Source organism: Pagrus major, chromosome 2 (genome assembly GCF_040436345.1).
Source record: "Pagrus major chromosome 2, Pma_NU_1.0".
In the NCBI taxonomy this organism is placed as follows: Eukaryota; Metazoa; Chordata; class Actinopteri; order Spariformes; family Sparidae; genus Pagrus; species Pagrus major.
This window is the reverse complement of record NC_133216.1, coordinates 5,693,839-5,718,176: the sequence shown is the minus strand read 5'-3', so window position 1 is coordinate 5,718,176 and position 24,338 is coordinate 5,693,839. Positions and strand designations below refer to the sequence as shown.

General features: G+C 39.8%; 1 protein-coding gene across 1 annotated transcript in view; it reads left to right on the top strand.

Moving 5' to 3' along the window:
* The window catches only part of nectin1b (nectin cell adhesion molecule 1b), a 165,018-nt gene extending 144,768 nt beyond the window's left edge, over positions 1-20,250 (top strand). Inside the window, exon 10 of the mRNA XM_073483120.1 lies at positions 20,011-20,250. Within this exon, the coding sequence (XP_073339221.1) occupies positions 20,011-20,250 (240 nt within the window). The remainder of the gene's footprint in view (positions 1-20,010) is intronic.
* The last annotated feature ends 4,088 nt before the right edge of the window (positions 20,251-24,338 follow it).

The window sequence follows — 24,338 nt, the reverse complement described above, 5'->3', positions numbered from 1 at the left end:
CTGTAATACCAGAAAACATCTCAAACATATAATATACAAAATCACTTCATTAAAAACTTTTCATGGATCTATAAAGGAAAACATTCACCACCATACTTTACCAAAAACTATGCACATCTTCGCTGCTAGCGTGTGGCAGTAATGGTGTCACTGCAATCAGTACTTCACCATCTGTTGCCTTATTTCACCTCCCTGTGCTTCAGCCAGACGCACCAGGCGGTGATCCGAGTGCCCTTTCAAGTTTATGTCATTATTCCTCTGCGTCACAGAGCTTCACTGTTGTCCAAAAACTATTAAAAACACATCAGTGAGACATGCCGGTGCACTGGGTGAGGTGTTCCTTCATTAAGACGAGTCATTGAGTCAATTCTACGTACGCCGTCTTCACTTTTTCCTCCTGTTTGAGTATCATATACATCTTGTGAGATGATCTCTTTTTCAGAAGAGATATATTTGTCTCTAGTTTTCAAAGATCTTCAGTCAGAATGATGGACTTGATGTTAAAGCGTTGAGAGGTGGTCTGACACACTGCTGGTTTTGGCTTTTTGACTGTTGACAGTAAGAGAAATATAAGATATCAACAGCTTGTCCTTTATGTTTGTCAAACTTATTTTAACATCCTCATCAAGAGTGCCATGTGAAAGAGAGTGTCAGCCTGGCCACTCATGTTTTTAAGTTGAATAAAACTGCTTTTGTTTCAGTGTATAAGCTTGATATTGCAGTGTGTTGTATATTTCTCTGCTTGTCTGCTGAATAACTGAAACCGGCTCAATGACCGTGACTGTCTGCTGTGTTTAGTAAAAGTTCATTTTCTTTAATATGAAGTTGATGCACACAACTGTGGCTGAACTTGGGGAAAATCTCTGTTCCATCACTGTTGTGCTTTACTAATGCTTCTGATTTATTTCATGCTTAATGTTTTCATCTCCTTGAAATTGCTGCTTTGCTTTTAATGGTGTGCTTTTCTTTTTTTTTTTAAATGACTCTTATTTTCTCAACAAACTTGCGGGGATAACTCAATTACTATCACTATTTCCCCCGGACGAATTGATTTTGATTTCTTGTGTAGTCATTCAAGGATATTAAACTATCATCTTCAATTCTATGCTCAAAGGAACAGGATGTTTAAGTCTGATAATCCTTGGACACAGAGGGCAGATTTTTCTCCGATTTATTTCTTATCTCTGATAACATTCCAGTTAAATTGAAGTTTAGGGCTGCTCTTAAGATGAATAGGGTATCAGGGAGGTTTTCAAAACACTATTTGTGAGAGACATGCATTGACTGCTGAGCGTCGAGTGTTACTAATGATGATTCTCTAGGGGCAAAACACTATCTGCCAATTTTGAATGCGATGTGGCTGTAATTTTCCCCCTGATTGCACTCTGGTCATGACAAATATTCCAGATATTTAAATATCCCAGTGAGTGCAGGGCGTGAGTGCCGGGGAAATATGCGATGGTGGAGAGACTGCACAGTAGATTTAGATTATTGATGTGGAGATTCTGTAAAAAGATTCAATCATTTCTATGTAATCCTTTCTCAGGTGGAACTAAGGTACACTGATGCAATGGGGGGACAACAGGTATCATTCCATTGCATTTTCCTCCCTCACATCCCCTCACCATCCATCCGGAGATGCCGTTTATGGAGACGCAGAGTAGCCGACATCTCTGCTTTGCTTTTATGTTGTCATAACTCCCCCTATTTTACTAAGTTTTCATTACCAGGAGCAAGCAGACAGACTAAGAGGAGAAACATTACCATTTGATCCAATCACTGATTTTCTCATGCAGGCCTTTTTACTCACGGAATAAAAAATTACCCCGCAGCTGCAGCAAAGTACATATTGGGAGTTTTTACACCTCAAAACGTAGCAAAATGGGATATCTGTCCATTATGTCTTGATTTCTGTCATCATTCACCTGCAATTCTGGTTTGTCGGTGATTTGAACATCAGTACAGTCTGATTCTCATTCATCGTCCTCTGTGCCAAAAACCTTGTAACGTCACTGTGTTAACATCCGTCTTTGGTTTGTTTCTAAAAGAAGTAAACACAGAACTAACTGTTTCTCACAAACTAAATTGAAAATGTAATTATTATCACCTTTAAGGAGAAAAGGGGCCAATGAAATCAAAACCTCTTGTGTTTGTCCTGTTGTCTTGTTGTCCTTTTTGTCTTTTTTTCCCCACAGTCCCAGTCTCCAGAATAAATGTTGGCACTGTACATTCCTGCAAACCATGGATATGTTGATACCTTTACATTTCTTTTCACTATAATGGTGTGACAGTGTTGTGCTCAGGGTCTGGTTAAGTTTGAGCACATAAACCCCTCTGGTTATGGTGCAGAAAACATCTTGTTTTTTGTCACTATAAACACATCTGGCAGTCGCAATAACAACCCGGTTTTATTGTCTGAAACAGGAAGTGAACGGTGGTCGAAGTAGTCTCAAACTGCTGTAGAAATGTTGATATGATACATTAGAAACAAACAAATGTTACATATCCATGGTTTGCAGAAATGTAGACACAATCAGCTGCCCCCTTGTCCATCAGAACAGACTTACAAGTGGTAATAGTTTAATAGGACGACCGTTCAAGACCCTCATATGACATCATTAGTCAGACGCGACCAAACATTTCCATGCTGTCTTCAGCTGTGTTGACTTCTCTTCCACTACTGTGGCAATCCTGGTGTTATCGCAAGGTTGCTTATTTATCTGATGGAGATAGAAAAGTATGGATGTTCGCAAATTTGTTCACAGCTGAACGCTATCAATCAAGTAATCCAATAAAAGATAACAGTGCTTCATTACCTGGCCACACTCTTTGCTTTAGAGGCATTAGCATTAGCAGTGTGTGTTCCTACCCTAAACTTTGGGCGTCACGTGCCACACAAGAGGGAGAATCCTACATTGAAATACATCAAAATGTGACACAGTCATTGCTACTAGTCATCAGAAGATTAGTAGCAATCGTTTTATGCTTGTTATAGAGAAAAGGACCATTATACATTGAAACTACAGAGTTCTCATAACCCTCAGTTTGAAGTGTGCCTCTGGAAAACCTACTTTTGGAAGGTCATGTAACCCTAGACTTCACCCTCTATCACAACAAGAATCAGGACATCCTCCCTTGGACGTCAACTGGAAACCAGCGTGGTTGGCTGAGTGGGAGGGACAAGGGGTGCTCTGGGACTGGACCTTACAATGCCAACATTTTATTTTTAGTGACTGGGCTGAATTTTTCAGATAATTATTGACCCGGTGCCTTTGAGTCTCCTTTCCAAAACAATCTGAGAGGTATTTTTGAATTTGATAAACAGCGCTGAAAGAGGTCATTGTCATTTATTGATTATCCCATTAAGGTCATTTACTCAATCATCCTCTCGGCCAATTGCTCATTAAGTCAATCAGTCAGTCAATCATTGGACTTGTGTTCGTGCACTGTGGTCAGATGCTGGTTAAATGAAGGTCTTTGTCTGTGTTTACATGCACGCTGATATTCCAGCCTCTCAGCATCTCCATGAATGTATTTACTGGTTGTCAAAATACGTGCATGTGCTGCATAGTAACTGCAGTTTCCAACGGGAATCGGAGAATTCATACAGCGATCGTGACACAAATTACTGTTGTCGTAGTTGTTCTGAAAGATTGTGTGGACACGCGTTCACTGTAATCCAAGCATTAGAGTTGCAACACTGCCCAATGTGTGTTTGGTTTGTTTGGTTACAGCGATTGTTTTTGTTTAAATCCAGTTTTCATGCCCATCGACTCTGAGCGGGACATCATTTCTGAGAAATGCATCATAAAAACACAAACATGAAATCAACTGAATAAAATCACATGTAAACACCTTCTATTATGTGAATCACAATAATAGAAAAAATGTCATTATGTGCATGTAAACAAAGTCTGAAGTCCTTCCTTCATCTCTAACCTTTAATTTATGGTCTTGTATTATTTTCTGTCTGACTGTTATTTTCTGAGTGACGTCTCCATCTTTGTCACATTCAGACGTAACCTGACATTTTATTTACATGTCCCATGCTTTCACATTTTTTCTTTGCCGTCCTCTCTAACACCGCTGCTCACCAACTCAAAACATCCCCATGCCCATCACATCGTCGATCAATATTACTTTCTCATCCGTTTCATCTGCCACTCTCTCTCTCTCTCTCTCTCTCTCTCTCTCTCTCTCTCTCTCTCTCTCTCCCTCTCTCTCTCTCTCTCTCTCAGCCAGTCTGTCTTTCTCACTCTCTCTCTCTCTCATATTTTTGGCTGCCTCACTCCTCACACACCTTTCGCCTCTCTTGTCTCCAGAACTCTGGCCACAAGGACTGTGATGTCCAGTATGCGGAGCTGGATACTGCAGCTTTGGCCTCCTCTCCCAGCCCACGAAGCTCTGCTCACACTGGCCCTGGGGATCTTGTCGAGTATGCAACCATCCAGCCTAGCTCACACTAGCGCATGCCATTATAGGCCTTTCCCCTCAGACTTTGGCCTCAAGGTACACAGACTGATGCACTCCTTTTCCTCGTTCATCCCCCTTTCACATGCACAGACCTCCCTTTATTATGGTTCCCTTGTCTACCTTCCTCTTTAGTCTTGGCCGTCTTTTGATTTCGCCCTCGCTGCTCTGCAGAAAGTTGGATTGAGGCTGAGATATTTTCAGGCTGTTATTTCTATAGCACTCGTCACAGAGACGTACAGTTCTTTGGCGCAACAGAGACACAATGAAACCTAAATCAAGCCTGCAATTCTTGCGAGCGATCATAAGATCAGCCGTGTAAGTGCTCCATTATTTTCTGAAAATGTCACGTAAAATATGACTCACTGGCAAAGAAAACACGGAGGAAAGGTTTTATTGTGTAACACTTCATCCTCTTCTCGTCTTACAGTCTTTGTATGCATGAATCCTGATCGTAGAGAAAAGTGTAGAGATAGTGTCTGTAAATATTAACACTTTCTAAATGCTAGATTTAGCTGCATGATTCTTTTGCATGAACGTCTTAGAGGAATGTTGAATCGCTCTCCGTGCAGTTGCATTTATAGTTAGAAAAGGTAGCTGTGCTTTAGTGTGTTCAAAGAGACAGGTCACCCTGAAATCAAAAATACCTACATTTCCTCTTACCTGTTGTGCTGTTTAGCCATCTAGAAAGTTTTGGTGCGAGTTGCAAAGTTTTGGAGATATCAATTGTAGAGATGTTTGCCTTCCCTCCAACACAATGGAACAAGATTGCACTCAAAAAATACATTTGAAAAACATTGTCTCTTCCCAGAAATCATCATCGGGGCCTCAAGATAACCCACAGACCTCGTTGTGAGCAGTTTCATGTAGGAGCTATTTCTTAATACCAAATTACAACTGCGTCGCTGCTCATGCACTTCTTCTCGTTTCTCAGTTTGTACATCCTCGTTTCCTTTCCTCACCTCCTCTCCTCGCGTCCATCATGGCCAGATTCAAGAGTGATAGCCAGAACTCAAGAATGGACTCAAGCGCAAGAATCACTGACTGCATCCACGTCTATACAGCCAAAGTGTACTTGGTAGAAGTCGAAGTTCATAGAGGAGTGTCTGTCAGCGGTGCAGACGAGGCAGATGATTGGCAGGCAAAGGCAGGATACAAAAACAGTCTGAAGCAACAAACTTACAGTGGATCAGACAAACAGGCTGCGGTCACACACCTGAAAACTACTGGCTGGATGTGAATATACACAATCTGGCAAACAGGTAGTGAACAACATGGAGTATACGTACTAAAAGGACTGGTCGGATAATCATAAAAAACAGGTGATGAATGAAACTGAGCAACAGCAGGAAGTCACACAATCTGGAATGCATGAAGTTACAAAATAAAAGGGGAAGCAAAGTAAACAAGAGTCCAACCGCGTTGTCACACCCTCCCACTTGAGACGCGAGCGGAGGAGGGAAGGATGAGACATGTGGAGAGCTGAGTCGAGGCAACAGGCACTTAACAAACTGAGACATCTGTGCTTCAGAGCCGTGTTTTAAAGCGGCGTCAATAAAATATGACGTGCTGCACAGTGGCATCATCTGTCCACGGTTTTGTTACAGCCTACGGTTGTATTTTATGATCTCTGTCAGATGAGCATAACAGTGTGCAACATAAATAATATCAAGGTAAAATGTCATGAAGGAATGTGGTTAGAAGAGTGCTTCACGAGGCGCTACACAAACAGTGAAGGGCACAAAGTTTGATTACCCATTTGATCATCCTGAAACAGTAAGACAACTTAACAATATAAAGGCACTACACCTCCATTATTTGTGCATTGGAGCAGTGATCGATTTCTGGATTAAAGGCATGAGAAAGAAGAGGGGAAGAAAGCACAAATGATAGAAATGAAAAGAGGCTGGTGCTCACGACAGGTCAGGATGCTAACATTATTTGGCGTTCTCCACAAGCCCTCGGGAAGAGCGCTAGGCTTTGAAGCCAATAAGACTTCTTCCCATAAGCTTACATTGTGAAGCACATGTAAAATGGTGGATACATTATTATTAAGCTTCACAACCCCGAGAAATGACTCATCATAACTGAATCCATTAAGTCTAATGAAATTTGGAAAGCCTAGAAGAGCAGCAAGATTCATTGTCTTCATTCATTCATTCATTCATCTTTTTATCTCTATTCAAGTTAGCCGGGCGCTAAATTGGATGTGAGTCGACCTGGATGGCAGAAGTCTCTAGTGTGCACAATGCAGGAGATCTAGGTATCTTCATACCCTGGAAGTCGAGCTGAGGCAGAGCAGCAACTGTCTCTGCCTCCAACACTGTAACCAGGTCGTATTATACATCCATGGTCATCCACAGTCGAGCTGTCATGTTAGTTAGCTTAGTTAGCTCAGTCAGCTTCATCCATGTGAAATTGCTCACTCCATCTGCGCAGTGATATGAAATACTTTCTGCATGAAACTGCTCACAACAAGGTCTGTGGATTATCCTGAGTAATCAGCAATAAGCGACATTGCTGTTGGGTTTTTCAAATATATTTTTGGCTGCTTTTAGCACTGCAAGCTATCTGGTTCCATTATATTTGAGAGAAGAGAGACATCTCCACAGCCTTTATCTCTAAAACTTTCAACTCACACAAAAACAATCCAGTTGGATAAATAGCTCTACAGGTAAGAGGAAAAATATATATATACATATTTTGTTTTTATTTTGGGGTGAACTGTCCCTTTAAGTTAAGCAGATTCTCAACAACAATGACAATGTAAAATATTGAAGATAGCTCATGTGAAATATTTTTTCTGAATACAAAATCTGTTTCTCAAGTGACTACGCCGCTCTTGACAACCCTGATTGGTAGCAGGGCAAAACAAGCTCTCGTCTCCAAGATGCTGCTCTGATGTCTCGTCTGAACCCTGAAGGAGAGAGCCGGGAGAAATCTTTCCATCACACACAAATACGGTCTTCTGAAACACTTAAAGTCATTATACACATACAGTAAAGTGCCGTATAAGGGGGCACAAATCGCCCTGTTGCTGGAATAGCGAGACTGGTTTCTGTGACAATTCCAAAGGCATGTAATTCTCCAGGCAATTCAGGAGGCTTTCTTCAGGCAATTGTTGCGACAAGCCGAGGTGCACTGCAAAGTGTGTGTTATTGAAATACTGTAGCGGCAATTCTCTTCTCATTTAGAGACATTTTCATCCCGGGGAAGTAAACGTGGATGTGAAGAAAAAAAAAAAAAAAAAAAACATTACCGCACATAAAGCCTTAAAAAATGAAATGTAAGAGCTGGAATGAGGTGTTTGTGTTTTTGAAAATGTGCGAGTGTGATACACCATCGAAAGAGCAGCTTTAACTGATGGACAGAAGATGGACAGAACATCTGGAAAGCCTGTTTTGGATTCACTGCTGAGGATATTCGCAGGTGTAAAAGCACCAGGCAGTGAGAAATTAAAGCTACATTAGAAAACATAAGTATTCTGTCACTGGCAGCAGCAGATGGCAACAGGAGATACCGTTTGAATTTAGAGCAGCTAAGTAGCCAGAAATCATAAGACGTGATGCAAACACACTCATCAACTCCAGCAACTCTGTGATTCAAGAAAATTCAGGACTCTGATGCCATAGACTAGGATTTGAATAAAGCGAGGGAAAGACTGTCATTCTGGTTAAATGTTACTTAAGAGGACATGTGGAGTCTCATATTCAAGTCACTGTGACACTTGACAGTCCCCAGGATGAAAAGACAGCAGTTAACATTTCTGCAAACCACTGATACGTTCACGTTTGCACGTGTCGTGGGCTGCAGTATGTTCCATACTGACATTTCTGCAAAACGTGTCATATCACGTTCACATTACATGTTCATGACTGTCGGAAGGGAACAGTGGGGAAGTTACATGCGAGAAAGCTGCCAAGCCAATGACCGCCGTTCAACACTGCGTCAACATGATATTTTTGCAGAGGGATCATGGTGATTTAACATTAGGAAGCGTCACACCACTGGATATTTTTCACAAGACATCGGGACATATTTGTGTGTCCAAAATAGGTATATTATGATAAACATGATGTTTTCCTAACCCTCACCAAGTGCAACAAACCTAACCAGAACAAAAGCACAGCCTTCTCCCATCATAAATTATTACATTGAAAACTAACTAAACATAAAGTTGCAACATGAAACATATCCGTACTTTGCAGAAATGTAGATTGCCAATATTAATATGCAGGAAAAACAAATGAAAACTAATAAGTCAATTTTCAACATATCCTCATTAATAATAATACAATAAAAAACATAATCATGTATCTTTCAAAACATTTTAATTTCTTGAAGTAGGCATAAATAACTGTAATTTGTAGCAGACAGGGTTGCTCCCCTCAAGCGTACACCAGGCACAGCACAGCAGAGGTTGGGGAGTGACGACAGTAAACAATAAAGTCGGAGCCTTCAGGTGAATGTTAGTTTGGGGGTTTTATGAAAAACTACATGAAAAGCAGATCATACAGCAGCATTATTGGCGAAGGTTTGTTAGCAGACGAGCAGTGTGGGTGCAGCGAGGAGACAATCTGACGGATATCAGTTTGTTTGTAGCAAATCTTTACACAAACATCACTTTTATTATCCAAACTGTACATTCAGCCTCACCAGTGATTGATTTTATCAACATTAATCTGGTCACTTTGAATGCAGTGTTTCACCATCTGACCAGATACACAGCACAGCACCATAACGAGGAGAAGAGCTGTGTTTCTGCTGATGCTTTAGGCTGAAGAAATGATCAGATTTTAATATTCTTGCACGCAGTAATATAGTTTTAATACAGAACCTTGTGCACACGGACCATCCCCTGACTTATCTCTGGTATTAAATCTTTGGCAGCTGCACGAGGGAGGAAGCTTCAAAGTCTTCCAAAAATATCCATAGGAGCACGTAATTTATTCTGGACTTGGGTCTTAAAAAAAATCTTCATTACACTATCTTAATTTTTCATGGAATAAGGGTAAAAGTGAACATTAACTTTAGTGGAGTGAAGAAGAGCCTCGTTTCAAAAATGGTGATGTTTTAAAAGACATCATTAAAACAGGTAAAATTGAATTAGAAGAACATATTATCTTCTTTTATTGGTAGTTTTTAAGCCTTTTTAAGAACATTAAACACTTTTTTGCTATTGCAAAGGAGTGGTGAAATAAGTAAGGCAATATTACTGACGTAGAATATTGGATATGTAAATCGACACTAAACATTTCTTCAAGCTTAGGTACACTAAAAACACATTTTGTTCCCGACACGGAGCACAAAGAGTGTCTGAAATCTGATACGTGATCTCAAAACATGTTCAACCATCAGATTACAGTGTTCAGAGACAGAGCAGACAAATTAATGAATATCAATTTGATTCTTATGTCAGCTTTACAGGGTGTTCAGTCAGCAGCTCTGTAATTGATGGGATATTGTAGCAGCAGAAGTGTTTCAACATGAAAGTCCTCCGGGGAATTGCCTGTTGACATTCCCTGTTTGTAATACGGCATTAAGCCTCATCCTGACGGGCTCCAGTCAGGAGGTTACACCGTTCAATAAAATCTTTGTTTGCTGAGCCAAAGACTGAACTACAAGTTCATATCCAGGGTGACAAAATCCTCTTTTTTATTATTTGAGAAGAATATAAAGGCTTTTAAGTTCACCTTTAGTCAGTGACTTAAAGGTAATCAGTGAAATAAATCAGCCCGCTTTTAATCACAGCCTGATTGTATTTTTTCTGGCATCCATTTGCTTTGACAGAGTTATTACATTATCAGATATGAAAACCTTATTTGGGCTACACTTACTCAAGGTTATGCTATCTATCCAACATACTGGTGCTGAAAAATGACTTCAAGGTGAGGCAGATTTCATTTAGATTAACCCTCAGTTTTAAATTTATGCATTTAAGAACATTCTTTTTGTCCTCTTTTGCTTCACATTTAAAGTTAGAAAGAAATCCCGAAGCTTTTTATTTCAGCGGGACAGAGGAAATGTGACCTAACAGAAAGTGAAGGGTGGCTGATCTTTGGCCTTAACTGACAGCTGGGGCGGATTCATAATGATGTGTACGTGTAACGGAGGTGGGTAGAGGACAGAAGATGACTCAAAGGACTGTTCACCAGCATGTATTTGACTCATTCCTTGTATTTACATTGGAGGCATCACTTCTCTCTTAATGAACTTTTCATTTGATCCTAAATTGTGGAGCACTTTGTGAAGTCGGTTTCAATATGAGCTCCAGATTAATCATCGATCATCCTTCTGATGTTTCATGACGATTGAGAGAGAATTCAGACCTGAGTGATCTGATCACAGGTGGACGGCTCTAATCCGCCTGTGTCTCAAGTGGGCATGTTCTTTACTGGGACAAATGCAAACAAAGAGAGAAATATTTTCATATATAACATTTACCTAATTAACCAGAAGGCCCAAATACTCCGAATTCGTTGTAGACAGTTTGCCAAAGTTTATAAAGGTCCTCCGAACTTTACAACTTATAAAATTGAGTGATTTTTTAAGGGAGTCTGGGGCCTTTCTCCACGGGCAACAAAGAAGTTGCCTGATTTGGTTGCCATTTATTGTATTTGTAAAATGTGGCATGTTTATGTATTAAAATGTCCTTTTTGGTAAATTTAGTGTTAATATTGAAATCAGTTGAAACAGTGCATTTAAACAGCTGCTAACTGTTGGCAGGTAAGACGCACTTTATACAGAGAAGCAGACAGGCCGGTACAGTGGTGCCAAGACAACAACTTAATGTATTGAATTTAATGGCAAATTTCCAAGACGGCATAAATGATTTATAATTTGCCAAAGCCGTTTCACAAACTTGTTTCTTCTCGATCCAGACGGCGTGTTCACAAACATCTGTTGCTGGGCAGGTTACGAGAGGCCGAACATGTTATTCCCATTACAGTGAACCACATGGAAATCAGACAGCGTGTAATCCATTATTCCAAGTGCGTACACAGTGCTTAAAGAATGTGGTCACCTGCGGCCCAGACCACCGCTGAGTGCGGTCTGAGTGATTGGATCTAAAACGTGTCCTCGATGTGTCCAGGGGGCATTCACACCTGTACTTAGAGCTGTCCACTTGTGATCGGATCACTCAGGATGCATCTTGATACCTCGTTTAAACAGCCTCTGAGATAACACCACGGTGATGGTTCACAGGTACGTGTTTGAGTGCCAGAAATAGCTACAGCCGTGCTAACAGGTATGAATAATGACAGCTGCTCTGATGCTGATGGAGAACCTTGATGATGGCACACAATCAGGTGCACTTTTTCTTTGCATAATGAGCGGTGGAGCAGCCGGCACACTGTGTTTAAGAGCATTTCCACATTCATTGATGGATAGTGGTGAAGCTCGTGCATGTGTGCCAGTTTCCACAATGACATAAGATTAGAAAACAGACACAGGCATTCGCACAGCTTTATAGCTTTTATGCATCTTTTTTTTAACACCCCGGCTTCTTACAGCTCAGAAACACAGCAGAAAAGACACAAGTACACTGTGTTGAATCTGCTGTTTGAATAATTGCCAAATCTTTCATCGACCGATCTTGTTGTCGTCTCTGTTGTCACTGTGGAAGCTGAGTGGACGTCCTGAAGCATGTTTGGTCTCACGTTTGATTCGTTAATGTTTGCAGACTGTTGTTTGGCAGAACAAACGCCACGACTGAGGACAGACATTAGATAGTCAAAATGGTGTCAAAGTCACCTTGTTCATTTTCCTGTAACAGTTGTTGTTTATTTGGACTGAATATGAGATGCTGTCATCTTTTTCATTGTTTTCGGGACTTTTCTGTTGTTTTTGAGCGGACAGAGATGTGAAAGTGAGAGGAAGAGTGACAAAAGCAGGCAGGCTGTGATATCCATTCATTTGCATAACATTATGCTTTGCTTCCCAATGGAAATGAATGGAAATCAATTCAGATTATTACTGGATGAAAATAGGATCTTATTATAACCAAATGAAGGCTTTAAAAATTCAGTTTTTCCCCCCACCATTTGACAGATCTTTTGACAGTTGATGTTTGGGTGGATGTGGCTCGTACTGAAGCTGTCAGCGAGCATCGTGAGAATAAATCAAACCAACAGGGTCAACGAGTCCCATTTACTGTTCAACTAAATGTTGGAACATGTATCACACATCATTTAAGAAGCACTGGATCATTAGTGATCTATGCAGCACTCACAGAAACAATGAACAGCTTCCTGAGAATGGTGTTGAGCAGTCAGGATGTTCATCAAGCTAAAAGGCAGCACAGGTGGGTATGGATAGAGCAACAATAGTAATGATCAGATACGACAGAACAGTAGATATAAGAGAGGAGCTGCATGGCTTTATCCAATTAGTGTTCATTTATTCAATATAGAGCCGTTCAGGTGGACCACATGGGACCTTTTTCAGATAAACGTTGTCTGGTAGTGAATGGAGTAAGACAAATATCTTTTTGATTTGGCTTAAGCTGTGCCATGAATTACACATATGATATTTAACAATTTAAAAGAGCATTTTTCAAGTCAAGTTTGTCGTAAATTAAGTAAAATGCCATCTGGTTTTGTGTTAAACAGCTCACTGAACTACATCAACAGCAGGATGGTGAAGAACTCGGCACAGAAAAGGTCCTAAAAAAGATGAAAATCACTATAAATCTGGTCACACTGACAACTGCTGTTATGTGAGAGGAGAGCTGGTCAGTTCTGTGAGCTGCTAATATACAGGAGCAGCTCTACAGTGTTTACATTACAGGTTTTGGTGACCGTTTAACGAGACGGCATCACTAACACAACTGCTGGCTGTGTAGTCTTTATAATAACGTATGTATTTCCTCAGTCTTATATTATATTGGTTTTATGGCAAGCTGAGACTTTATTGAATTGGAAAATGTTTTAAATTGATAAACACCATATGTGTGATTCATGGCACAGTTCAAACGGGATCAAAACAGTACTTGTCTCTCTCGTTTCACTACCACACAAAGATTTTCTGAAGTAAGGTCAAATGGGGCGAACCGGAGGGGCCGTGACTTTGGCTCTCCATTATATTAAAAACCCACCTACGTGACAAGCAAATTTTATCTGAGTATTTCTTCCACCATTGCTGGTGAGACTGGTGAGATTAAGAAAAGGGAGCTCAGTAATTTGTTCTTCTAGGAGTTTTGTTTTTCACTTCCTGTGCAGAGATTATTTAAAACAATCTCCGTCCAGAGGGATCCTTGTTTTCCTCTCTTTGTTGCCTAGTTTAGTGATTTAGGCTGATTAGATGCATATAATTTTACATAAAAATCTTGTGCCAAGTCCTGTTTTAATTTTTAAAGTAAAAACATGTTCATCTCTTTCTATTAAGGCCCTTCTATGTATTAAATTTCCCTTTAAAAGAAGGTATATGTCCTCAGATAGGCTGTTATCCTTAATCATCAAAATCCTTGGCCCGCCGCCCAGAGTTTGATGTTGAAACTCTGGAAATGCTTCGAAAACAGAAACAGACGCATTCAGCTTGACTTCTGCTGAAGACCAGCCCGCAGTGAAATACGCCACAGTCATAAAAAATGTATCGATTGACAAAAGTTAGAGGTCAAACTCCAGCAGTTGCCAAACGGAACACAAGCGCATGAGGGCATCAGATTTTAATGAAATTCAGGAATGAAAAACACGTTTTAAAATTCTTTTTGTGTGAGAAGCCAAAACATGCAAATAAGAGGCTGAACTTTCCTAAAAGTTTGATATTACAGACGGTAATTTAAGGCCAAGTACATGGTGGGAGAACTTTAAAGCCTGAGAGTGAAAAGGTCCAACTTTGATGCCCTGAAAATAAACAAGGACACAGCGCAGGGATAGTTTTTAATCTGACAGCAGGCTCTTATTGGTGTGAATAGTTTTTAGTTTACTGCTGCTCTCAAATCAGTCCAGAGTGTAGCTGTGCTGTCAGTGTAACAGAGAGACATGTGTGATTCTCTGCAGCTCAGACTGCACTGTAATGCCTCCTGGATATGTATTTGACATAATCCACTTCCTGCCCCTCTGAAATACCACTCTGTACCTTCCATTAAACCTACACAAGTCTGACAAATGCAGTGTATAGCAGGTACCAACACTTAGTCAATAATAAATAAGGCACTAACATCGGATTTTGTACCTAATAAATTAATCATCGTGATGTGAAGAAATCACAAAACAAACTTTCTGTAGGAAGTCATTTTGTTTGACATGTCTGTCTGCTACACAGTATATCTGTATCTCAGTGTTTGTGCACTTTTTTTTTAGAGGAACAGTTCTGGCCCATAAATGGACCTGTGTATATAGGTAGCAGCAGCCAGATAGCTTAGCTGAGTATACGACTGGAAACAGGGCAAACAGTTAGCTTGCTCTGTTGAAAAATAACAAAATCTGCCTTTAAATGTCCCATTAAGTGTTTTTACCACATACAGAATGTCTTTCTCCATATGTCCCCTATATGTTAGTGTCAGGCCCGATAATGGCAAAACACTGGAAATGATAAAAAACTGTTGATGCTTTATAATTGTACGAAAACAAATATAAATAACTTTAGCCAATGCTTTGTGTGAAAGTGTAACATATTTTATGAAGAAAGTATTTTCTGTCCACATGCGGCTTCTTACGCAAAAGACATTCTCCACAAGGATTTAAGCATATTCTCCAAAATGTCAAACTATTGCTTTAAATAACTAGTTTGGATTTGTTAAAAATCACCAGCAGCAGTAGTTAACACATTTCTTACAGGTTGACTGAACATTTCTTCAAAGTGACACAAAGTCCCGAACACGGAGTCAGACTTTCATCAGCTGCAGTTTGCCAAATGTCTTTAGACAAACTTATAAGTCGGGAGAACTGCTGCTCAGACTGTTGGTTTTAATTTGGTCTGAAATCACCAAAGACTTCTCAGAAAGCAAAGAAATGAATAACCTGACAAGGTAGAACGTTTTTCTTCAGCTGCTTGAGCGGCCCTCGATGCTGACCTGAAGCAAATACGATTTTCAGACGCTTCTGTCTGTGTTTCCAGCATGTGTGTCAGGAGAGGTTTACTCGCATGTCTTCTGCTGTGAAAGCACCAAATTCACCTTCACACAAGATCACCGCTCACCCTTTCGTCTTCACTGTGCTTATCTTACCATTCATCCCTCACAGAGTCCTTTTAAATCAGAGCCTCTTTTCTTGGGTACCGTTTCAGTCTTTTCACTCAAATTGCATGTTGTTAATCAATCCAGTCTCATCAATGTGTTTACAAATCACACAACTTGCAGTAGGCCAAAGTCCAATTTGCCTGCAGTTGATACCAAAATCCTTCCCATTAACTTCTGTGGATAGTGGATCTGCGTTGAAATGCTTTAAAAAAGACTAAACCTTTGTTATATATTTTGTTGAGCTGTGTAATAACATTATCCTGATTGTTTCCAGCAATATTCAAACTCAGAGAAATTCACAATTTACTCGAGGTAACGGTGCGTCTAACCTGTTAAATGAAAACATTAAATGCAACGTGAATAACCCTAAAACATTACCATGTCCCCATCACTCGGTGGTTCTGGATCAGAGCAGAATCCGATGCGACTTTGGGTGTTTATTCCTCCAGAGGGTCTGGCTCTGCAGCAGACTCTCCTGTGTCGCAGCTGTGCAGCCCGCTCCGCCCTGCCCTCCCCACACAACGCTCCGCAAACGTCTTTTGTTTTGTTTTGAGACCATAAGTGGCAGAAATTACATATTTTGCCTTTAACTTATAGATGTAAGTTAAAACAAATCAACATTTACTCTTGGTTACACATGTTTCTTTGACCCATCCATCAACACCGACCTCTACTTGGACTTTTTCACTCTTTATTCTACGTCAGTTGTGATTTTTTATGGTGGCATTTGGATGCAAACAGAATTTATGGGAAGCACTGGCGTGTCACCTGCATGCAAAATGTACTTTCAAAGTCCAAAGTCATGTTATTTGTATGCAGATTAAAGAAACTGGACTGCATTAATGCTCAAAGTTGGAACTCGTGTGTTCGGCTTTTCCACCGTCGTCATATGTTAGTCTGTTTACGGCCTGCTTATCAAAGATTCCTTATTTTGTTCCCGATGTTTCACCCTTCAAACCCACGTATCTGTGCTCTAACAGCTTTTCACATTTTCACATTTGCTTGAACAACTTGTAGGCAGATTTAAGTTTTGTTTGTGGTTTTGTTGCCCCACCAAAACATTTTCAGAGTTGGGATCATCGTTGTCGTAGATGTAGAGATGCTTGACGAATATTCGTAAGTTCCATTTTCACTCTCATCCGTTTTTGTTTTTGTTTTTGCATGTCTTCTCATCATTACTGTCATTCATGATCATGTTTCAGTCATAATCATTGTCCTTGAAAAAAATGCCAGACACATTCAAAGAACTCCTTATAAAAGAAATGTTAACCAGAGCAGTCATCGTGTGTTATCCAAGACTGTAATGTTTTGAAAACATATGAAACCGTTTAGGGCTGAAGGCACTGTGGTTATGTTTGTGCAGATCAAGATCAGTGACCCTACACTGCCACAATAGTAATTTAGTTTCTTTCCTGCATAATTTGATCACATCACTTCTGTTGGAATGAGCAGGGAGCAGTCTGGATCGCACTGTCGATACAAACTCAATAGCAGAATGCAATTGTGGTGTTTGGACCTTGACTCTCCTCTCACCCAAAACTGATACTGGTCCATTGTGTTAATTCACTAAATGCATCGCTGTCGGTAAAAAAGAGTCATCATCAAGTCAAATCTAACAAGTACGTGTCACCAACAAGTGGTGACGTACGACTGCTTCCTCGTTCAGTGGATTAAATCTACAGTATGTAGCGTATTTGAGCATGTGTGCTCACAGAGCACAGCACCATTTTGCATTCCTCACCCAGCCCCAGTGCCTTGATTAAAAACGTACACTACCAGCAGCGGATGATGAAAAATAAATAAGCCTATGCACGTTGCTACATACTTATTGACTCTAACTCAGAACTCCAGGTTACAAGTTTACACAGCACAATGGGTGACACCCGGAGGACACACTGAACACAGCTCCATTAAAGATCTTAGAGCCATTAAAACTTTCAAGTAGCACTAGAAGTCTAGTAGATAAACAGCCAGACAATGGAGGCTTCAGACGACATGATGTAACAAAAACATGGAAGAATAACGGCGGCAGTTGTTTTGATTCAAGTTGATGGTGGCAGAAAGAAAACAAGAGCACTTTACAAAGTCTGCTGTGAAGAAGCTTCTCACGGTTATGTCTGGAAATCTGATATTTAATCAAGTTAGTGGAAGTCTTTGCTTTATGTAATCATATTAAAGGATTAGTCCACCCAAAAATGAGAATCCATCATCTTCTCACCCCCATGATAGAAACTTTCATCATCGACAAAACATATGTGGACCTTCGCGACGAAACAGTGTTGCAGCATTCTCCTTTACAAATGAAGTAGATGGGGACTTTTTTAACAATGGGAAAAAAACAAAAAATAAAATAAAATAGCTCCATACAGCTTGTCCAGCGTAATCAGTGTTTCTGAATGTCATATTTACACCCTTGACATGCAGGTGAGCCTGTGCAACCCACAGTGGGCAGTGTGCTATCTTAGCAGCTACAGTGAAGACTTCGGCTTTAAACCACTTCTGGATCTACTATGGACGAGCTGAATGGAGCAATTTTGTTTTTGTCAGTTGTTTTTCATGTGAGAGCTCCAGCTACAGCAAAGTAAATGCTAAATCACTGGAGTGCCACTTTAAATAGATACTATTATTACAGCATCATGGGCTGTAACAAAACTGACTGCAGTTATTTAAATCAATTAAAGGGACAGTTCACCCTAGGATTAAAATGACATTTTCCCCTCTTACCTGTGGTGTAGTGCTTTTAGTGTTTTTTGTGACTTTTGAAAATATCAGCCAAATGGATGTTTGCTTTCTCTTGTATATAATGGAACTAGAAGGCACTCAGCTTGTGTGCTCAAAGTGCTATAAATACACTTAACAACAACAAACTCCACAGCAGTGTCTCTTTCCAGAAATCATGAACAGGTCACTCAAGATAATCCTCAGACCTTGTTTGGATCAGTTCGATGTAGGAACTGTTTTCTGTCCTCCAACTACACCCACCGACCGTATAACTGTGCAGAAGGAAGCGTGCATCTACTCGTGGACGAGAGCGTGGGATGTCCTCCTCGACTGTGCTGTAATGGTAGCTAGCTTAGTCAGTGAGCCTCTTGTAAACGAGTAGATTCATGCTTCATTCTGCACAGTTTCACAGTCGGCGGGTGTAGTTCGGTTAAAAGAAAATAGTTCCTGCATCAAACCTATCTTCAGTAACCGGGGCAGGATTTTTGGAAAGACACATTACTGTAGATTTTGTTATCAAATGTCATGTTTTGCCACTTTGACATCAGTTCCATTATATTCAAGAGAAGCCAGACATCTCTAAAGCTGACATCTCCAAAACTCACCAACTCACACCAAAACAATCTAGATTGGATACAAAGCACTACAGGTAAGAGGAATATGTATTTTTGATTTGGGGCTGAAATATCCACTATTTTCTGTATCTGTATCCGACCCCTCTCACAACTTTGGAGCATCATTACCAAAAACTGCAGCTGGCCTACAGCAGTTACACCACCATCTGTATCTGCACCTTCTGATTCATGGAAATGAAGCCCTGAGTGTAAAAAGTTAGTGGCTAGTTAGGCACTTATTGCATATTTAACACCACAGCTGGTGCTGTAATGAATTCTGCTTTACTGTAAACATAAAAGAAAACATAAAAAATGTTATATATACAGGCTGTATCCCACATTTATAATAAACTGAATATTGATGATAGTACAAGAACAGACCAAACTATATTATTTGAAGGACGCAAAGCAGTATGAAGAAGCATGAATACAGTAGATATTAATTCATCTGACCCTTTGGCATCACGGTTGTTCAGCGTGGAGGAAGATATGCATGAATATGTATTAAATCTATGTTTAAATCTGAGTTTGTATGTTATTAATCAGTAGAAAAATCAACTCAATCGCCAGAAAAAATGTTGGCAATGTACAGTATGTTTTTGAAAACTTAACATTACTCGTTGCTTTACCTTTGTTGAGGTTCAATTTTCAATTTCACCTTCTGACAGAACTGTGCTTATGCTCTGGTTAGGTTAAGGCACAATAGTCTTCTCACCTGTACCTCCACCACCTCAAGGTATCAAAGTCAGACATGTTTGGTAGATATGTCAATACGGTACATAGCCTATGACACATACAAACATTACCAACATTCATCCTGGCGACTGGGCTGAGAAAAATACTGCTGAAGTGGGATATTGTCAGATACTGTTTATATCGTCTTTTTAGTAAGACACTTAGTATTCTGTTGTGTTGATGTGATGACACTTCATTTCAGGTTCAGCCAGCCTTCCTCAGATCAAGGAAGCCGTGTGACCCTTCAGTATTATCCTCTTTCTTCTTCTTGTGTCTCCTCCATCGCAGGACTCTGGGAGGCGTCCAGAAGAGCTGTTGAACCCAGCTGAATACATGAGCTACCAGCGCGTCTGCAACATGGACCACTTCCCCGAGTCTCAGCCCGCTCCAGCCTACCCTCCTGTTACTTTCTTGCCTCAGCACCCCTACCAGCAGCACCCACCCACTGAGCCCATGTACTCCAACACGAGCTTCCCCGCCCCGGGCCCTCAGGCTCCGTTCAAGTTCCCCAAGGAGCAATCCGTGTGACATGCCACATAACTTTTAGCTCTGCGAGAGGCAACGTGATAGTGCCACAAAAAGCTTCATGGAAAACTCTGCTGAACGGATGTGCATCCATCCCCACCTTGCTTCTGTTTATTTTATAAGCTTAAAACGTGTTTTCATCCGAGTGATGAAAATGTAATTTGTGGCCCTGAGTCCCCCTGTGTGTTGTGCACTGCTTGCTCCACTGAGGCTGTCTGTAGGACCCAGCTCACCTTGTGATGTTAGCATAGCCAGCACCAACTCCCCTCCTCCACCACTCATACCCTTCACCCCTCACACGCCCACGCATCCTGTTTGTTTTTGATTGCTTCCTCACCTTTGAATATGTTGATTTTTTTTTTTTTTTTTTGCCAACCGTCGTGTACAGAATTGTATCACTCAAGATGTTATTTTTCTCTTCTTCTATTTTTTATTTTTTACATTTCCCACAGTGGTAGTGACCTTTTATAGCGACGTGCTTTCTTTTGTTTGTTTTCTGTTTCGTCTGTCAATCATATGCTTGCTTTTTTGAAAGTCGTATACTAAACTTTATGTGTGATCGAGTGTGTTCTGGTGAAAAAAAAACAAAAGACGATTAATGCCATTTGATTTGTAAAGCTAATTATCAATCTATAATGACATGGACTACCCCTTTAATGACAGTTAATGATAGAGTGTTATGTAAAGATGTGAATTGGCAGTCTCTCAACTGAATCCTTCATTACTCTTCCTAATAGCTTTGCTGTTCTGGAGGTTGACTGGATATTTTGGACTATTAGATGCGAATGTTATCCTGATTAGCTACGAAGAAAAAACAAAGGGCTTGATCCGACAGTATCTACTTTCTTCTATTTCTCCATGTATGATTATTATTATTATTATTTTTAATATTATCATTATTATTATTATTATTATAATCTACCAGTAGTTGCCAAAGACATATAGTTTCATTCACTTTTCGTCCGTTTTCTTTTCTTTTTTCTTTTAATACCAGCGTTTACATTACCTTGTCTTATGGGAAATAAACATAGTTGATTGGCAATGTGCGAAACGTTCCCAGTTTACATTTATCGCTTGCCATATGCTGTATTTTCCATATCTGTATGTGAAAAACTTGAGTTCCTCATGGAGGTTGGTTTAAGGCTCATTGCATCGTGGGTCCTTTATGTTTGTGCAGAGTTATCAACCGACAGGAGTTGTTCTTTTTGCAGGTGCAATAGGTGAAGACAATCACATACCTGGGTTGTCCTAGGAAAAAAAAAAATCTGTTTAAACAGTGTTTAAGTTGTTTAAGTTAAGTTTGGAAAGACTTTTTCGAGGACAACCCACACGTTTAACATATTTAAATATTTTTTTGACTATGATTTGTACTAATATAGCCTAAAGAGTTTCGAAACGGTAAGAAACACTGAAGAGAATAGCTTGCTACTGTATTTTTGTAGAGAATGCTTAGTTATATACGATAGCACGCCACTTATTTTCTGAGTCCATTTTCCACTGTGACTGTTCATTTCAGAACCATACATAAGCTAATGTGCTTGACGAGCCAATTACAGGATACTGCCTCCTACACTCAAGCCCTGTAGACACGGAAACATTTGCATAAACTGAAAGTTCACATTTTTTGCCATGTCAGATGTATGTTTGGAAAAAAAAATCTAGAGAAAAGAAGAAAATACTCGTGTTTGTGCTCAATGTGAAAAAAAAATGGTGTTGAAGGTAATTTAGTGTTACTCTTAATGGTGGTTAATGGGATAGAGTAAAACTTGTGAGACTTTCTCCTGTGCTCACCTTGTTGTCTTGCAATGGCTCGATATGTGTGCTAGCTTTTAGTTTAAGCAGCGGCCTCGCACCGCTGAAGGAGTTTGATAGTGCTGTACCTGCTGTGCGAAAATACACTGAAACACTACTTTGTCTTTTTGTGACACATTTATTATACATGAGATCCTTCCTTTCCTTAATTATCACTATTATTATTATTATTATTATTATTATTATTATTATTATTATTATTATCATTATTATTATTGTGTAAGTGCTTAAAGCGGCATTTGCACATATTCATTTTACCGTCAGATCCTCATGTTTTCAGCCACATTTCATTATTTCGAATGTCCTGAAGATGATTGCCATGTTTTGTTTTTTCACCCTCGACCTTGTTGTTTTGTGTTTTGTAAGACTGTAACATTTAGTTTTTATTTTTTTAAATATATACATATATATAGACCTAAGGCACATTTCTTTTGAAGGTTATTGTACATTTGTGGAAGGATAATCCCTGAGTAATTATTCGGGTCATGAGCTCTTCTTATGTTGCCCAGGCTGGAATCATGAAATGATGTGAAACAACTTAATCTGTTCTTTTTTTATTTGAAGTTATGTTTGATGTAAATATTACTAATGTGTGTGGAAAAAAGAAAAAAAACAAGTCATGCGGTTTAACATTAAACTTCACAAACTACCCATGTCAGAGTGGTTCTTATTCTTTTGTCAGTATTTTCTTATTTTTCTTTAAAACTGCATTCATTGATTTCTCTTTTTGGCCACTTGGGGGCAGCAGAACGATGGTAAAAACAAAACATTAATATATCACCTTATAAAGTCGCTAAGGCTAACGAGCAAGCAAACAGTTGGCTATCACACATCCAGACGTAGAGCAATGTCAGCTTTCATTTGGAGTCTTGTTTGTGTCCACCTGATGAATGAAAGTCACATATTCTCTCTCCTTTGAGCTTTGTTTTGGTCTCCACCAACTGCTGAGAACGATCTCTGGATCTTTGGATGATCTTTAGCTGCTTCATGCTCCACTGTTGGCACCAGCTAGTTGGTATATTTGTCTGTCTGCCATGTTGTGGCTTTATCAGAGCTTTTTCTTCCAAACCGCTGCCAGCTTCTGGTATTTGATTCTTTGTTCATACTGAATATTGATTGCTGCGGCTTTAAAGCAATAATGTTACACAGATTTGATTTATTTGTCAAAATATACAACAGATTTACATATTAGCATAAAATACTGTGAGTGTTGACAAGACATCTCTCTGTCAGGCACTCAATCACACAAACAATCATCTAATGTGTCAGCAAAGTTGTCTATGTACACATCCAGCAGACACAGAACAACATTAGCATTAATTGGAGTTGTGTTTCATGTTTTCTATGTAATTTTATAATATAATGTGGAATTGAATTATGTCAAACTACAGTTTTACTTTAGCAGCATAAAAGATGAACCAGTTAGCATTAGCTTCTAGCCACATTAACTGTAATACAAATGAGATACGTCAAACAGCTTCTGTGTCTTTCTGTGAGCTTGCTAATGTATCGAACAGAAGAGAATACATTCTTAGACAAAGTAAACCACTCATACCTATTCTAATACTAATTGCTCCATTCAAACAGTTTAATCTGCTGAACCGAGTTGTTGCTGGTCAGGATCTAGTTTGGCTGCCAGAGAGCGAGCAGCCTGCAGCGAGCCCCCAGGAGCAGAGCTGGACAAAGTCAGACCTGCATGTCAAACACTTCATGACCACACACATTTTTTCTTGCCACAGACATTTATTAGAAAAGTTGAAGAGTGATTCCTGAGCACAAGAGTGCTGATGTTTTCTAGAAGCCTTTTGTCCTGCTAGCCTGCAAAGTGTTGGATTAAAACAGACTAATTTGTTCTAATGTGGATGGTCCCTTGGCTGTAGGCAGCATGCCATTTGGTGTGCATGATATTATGACCAAGTATTGTGTTTAAGGAGGTAATTTGGCCTTAATATGCTGTAGTTATTCATCTAGCCTCGCCTCCTCTAGCCCAACAGTTTCACTCAGAGGAGTCTGTCCATGTACTCGAATGTTCTTCATACCCAGAGTGCTCAGTGGCCAGATTTATTTGAACTATCTAGAAATTTAAGCCCTCTTTCCATTTTGGGTCACAAAAAATATGACGCCATGATCCATTAAAAGGTTGATGCTATTATCATAAAACAATGGCTTCCTGGGAGGAGTTAATAAAAAAAAACATGCTTTGGTTTATCTGCAGTAATGTGATATTTGTGATTTGCAGTTCAGGTAAATGGGCTAGAACATGCAGAGGCATAGAACAA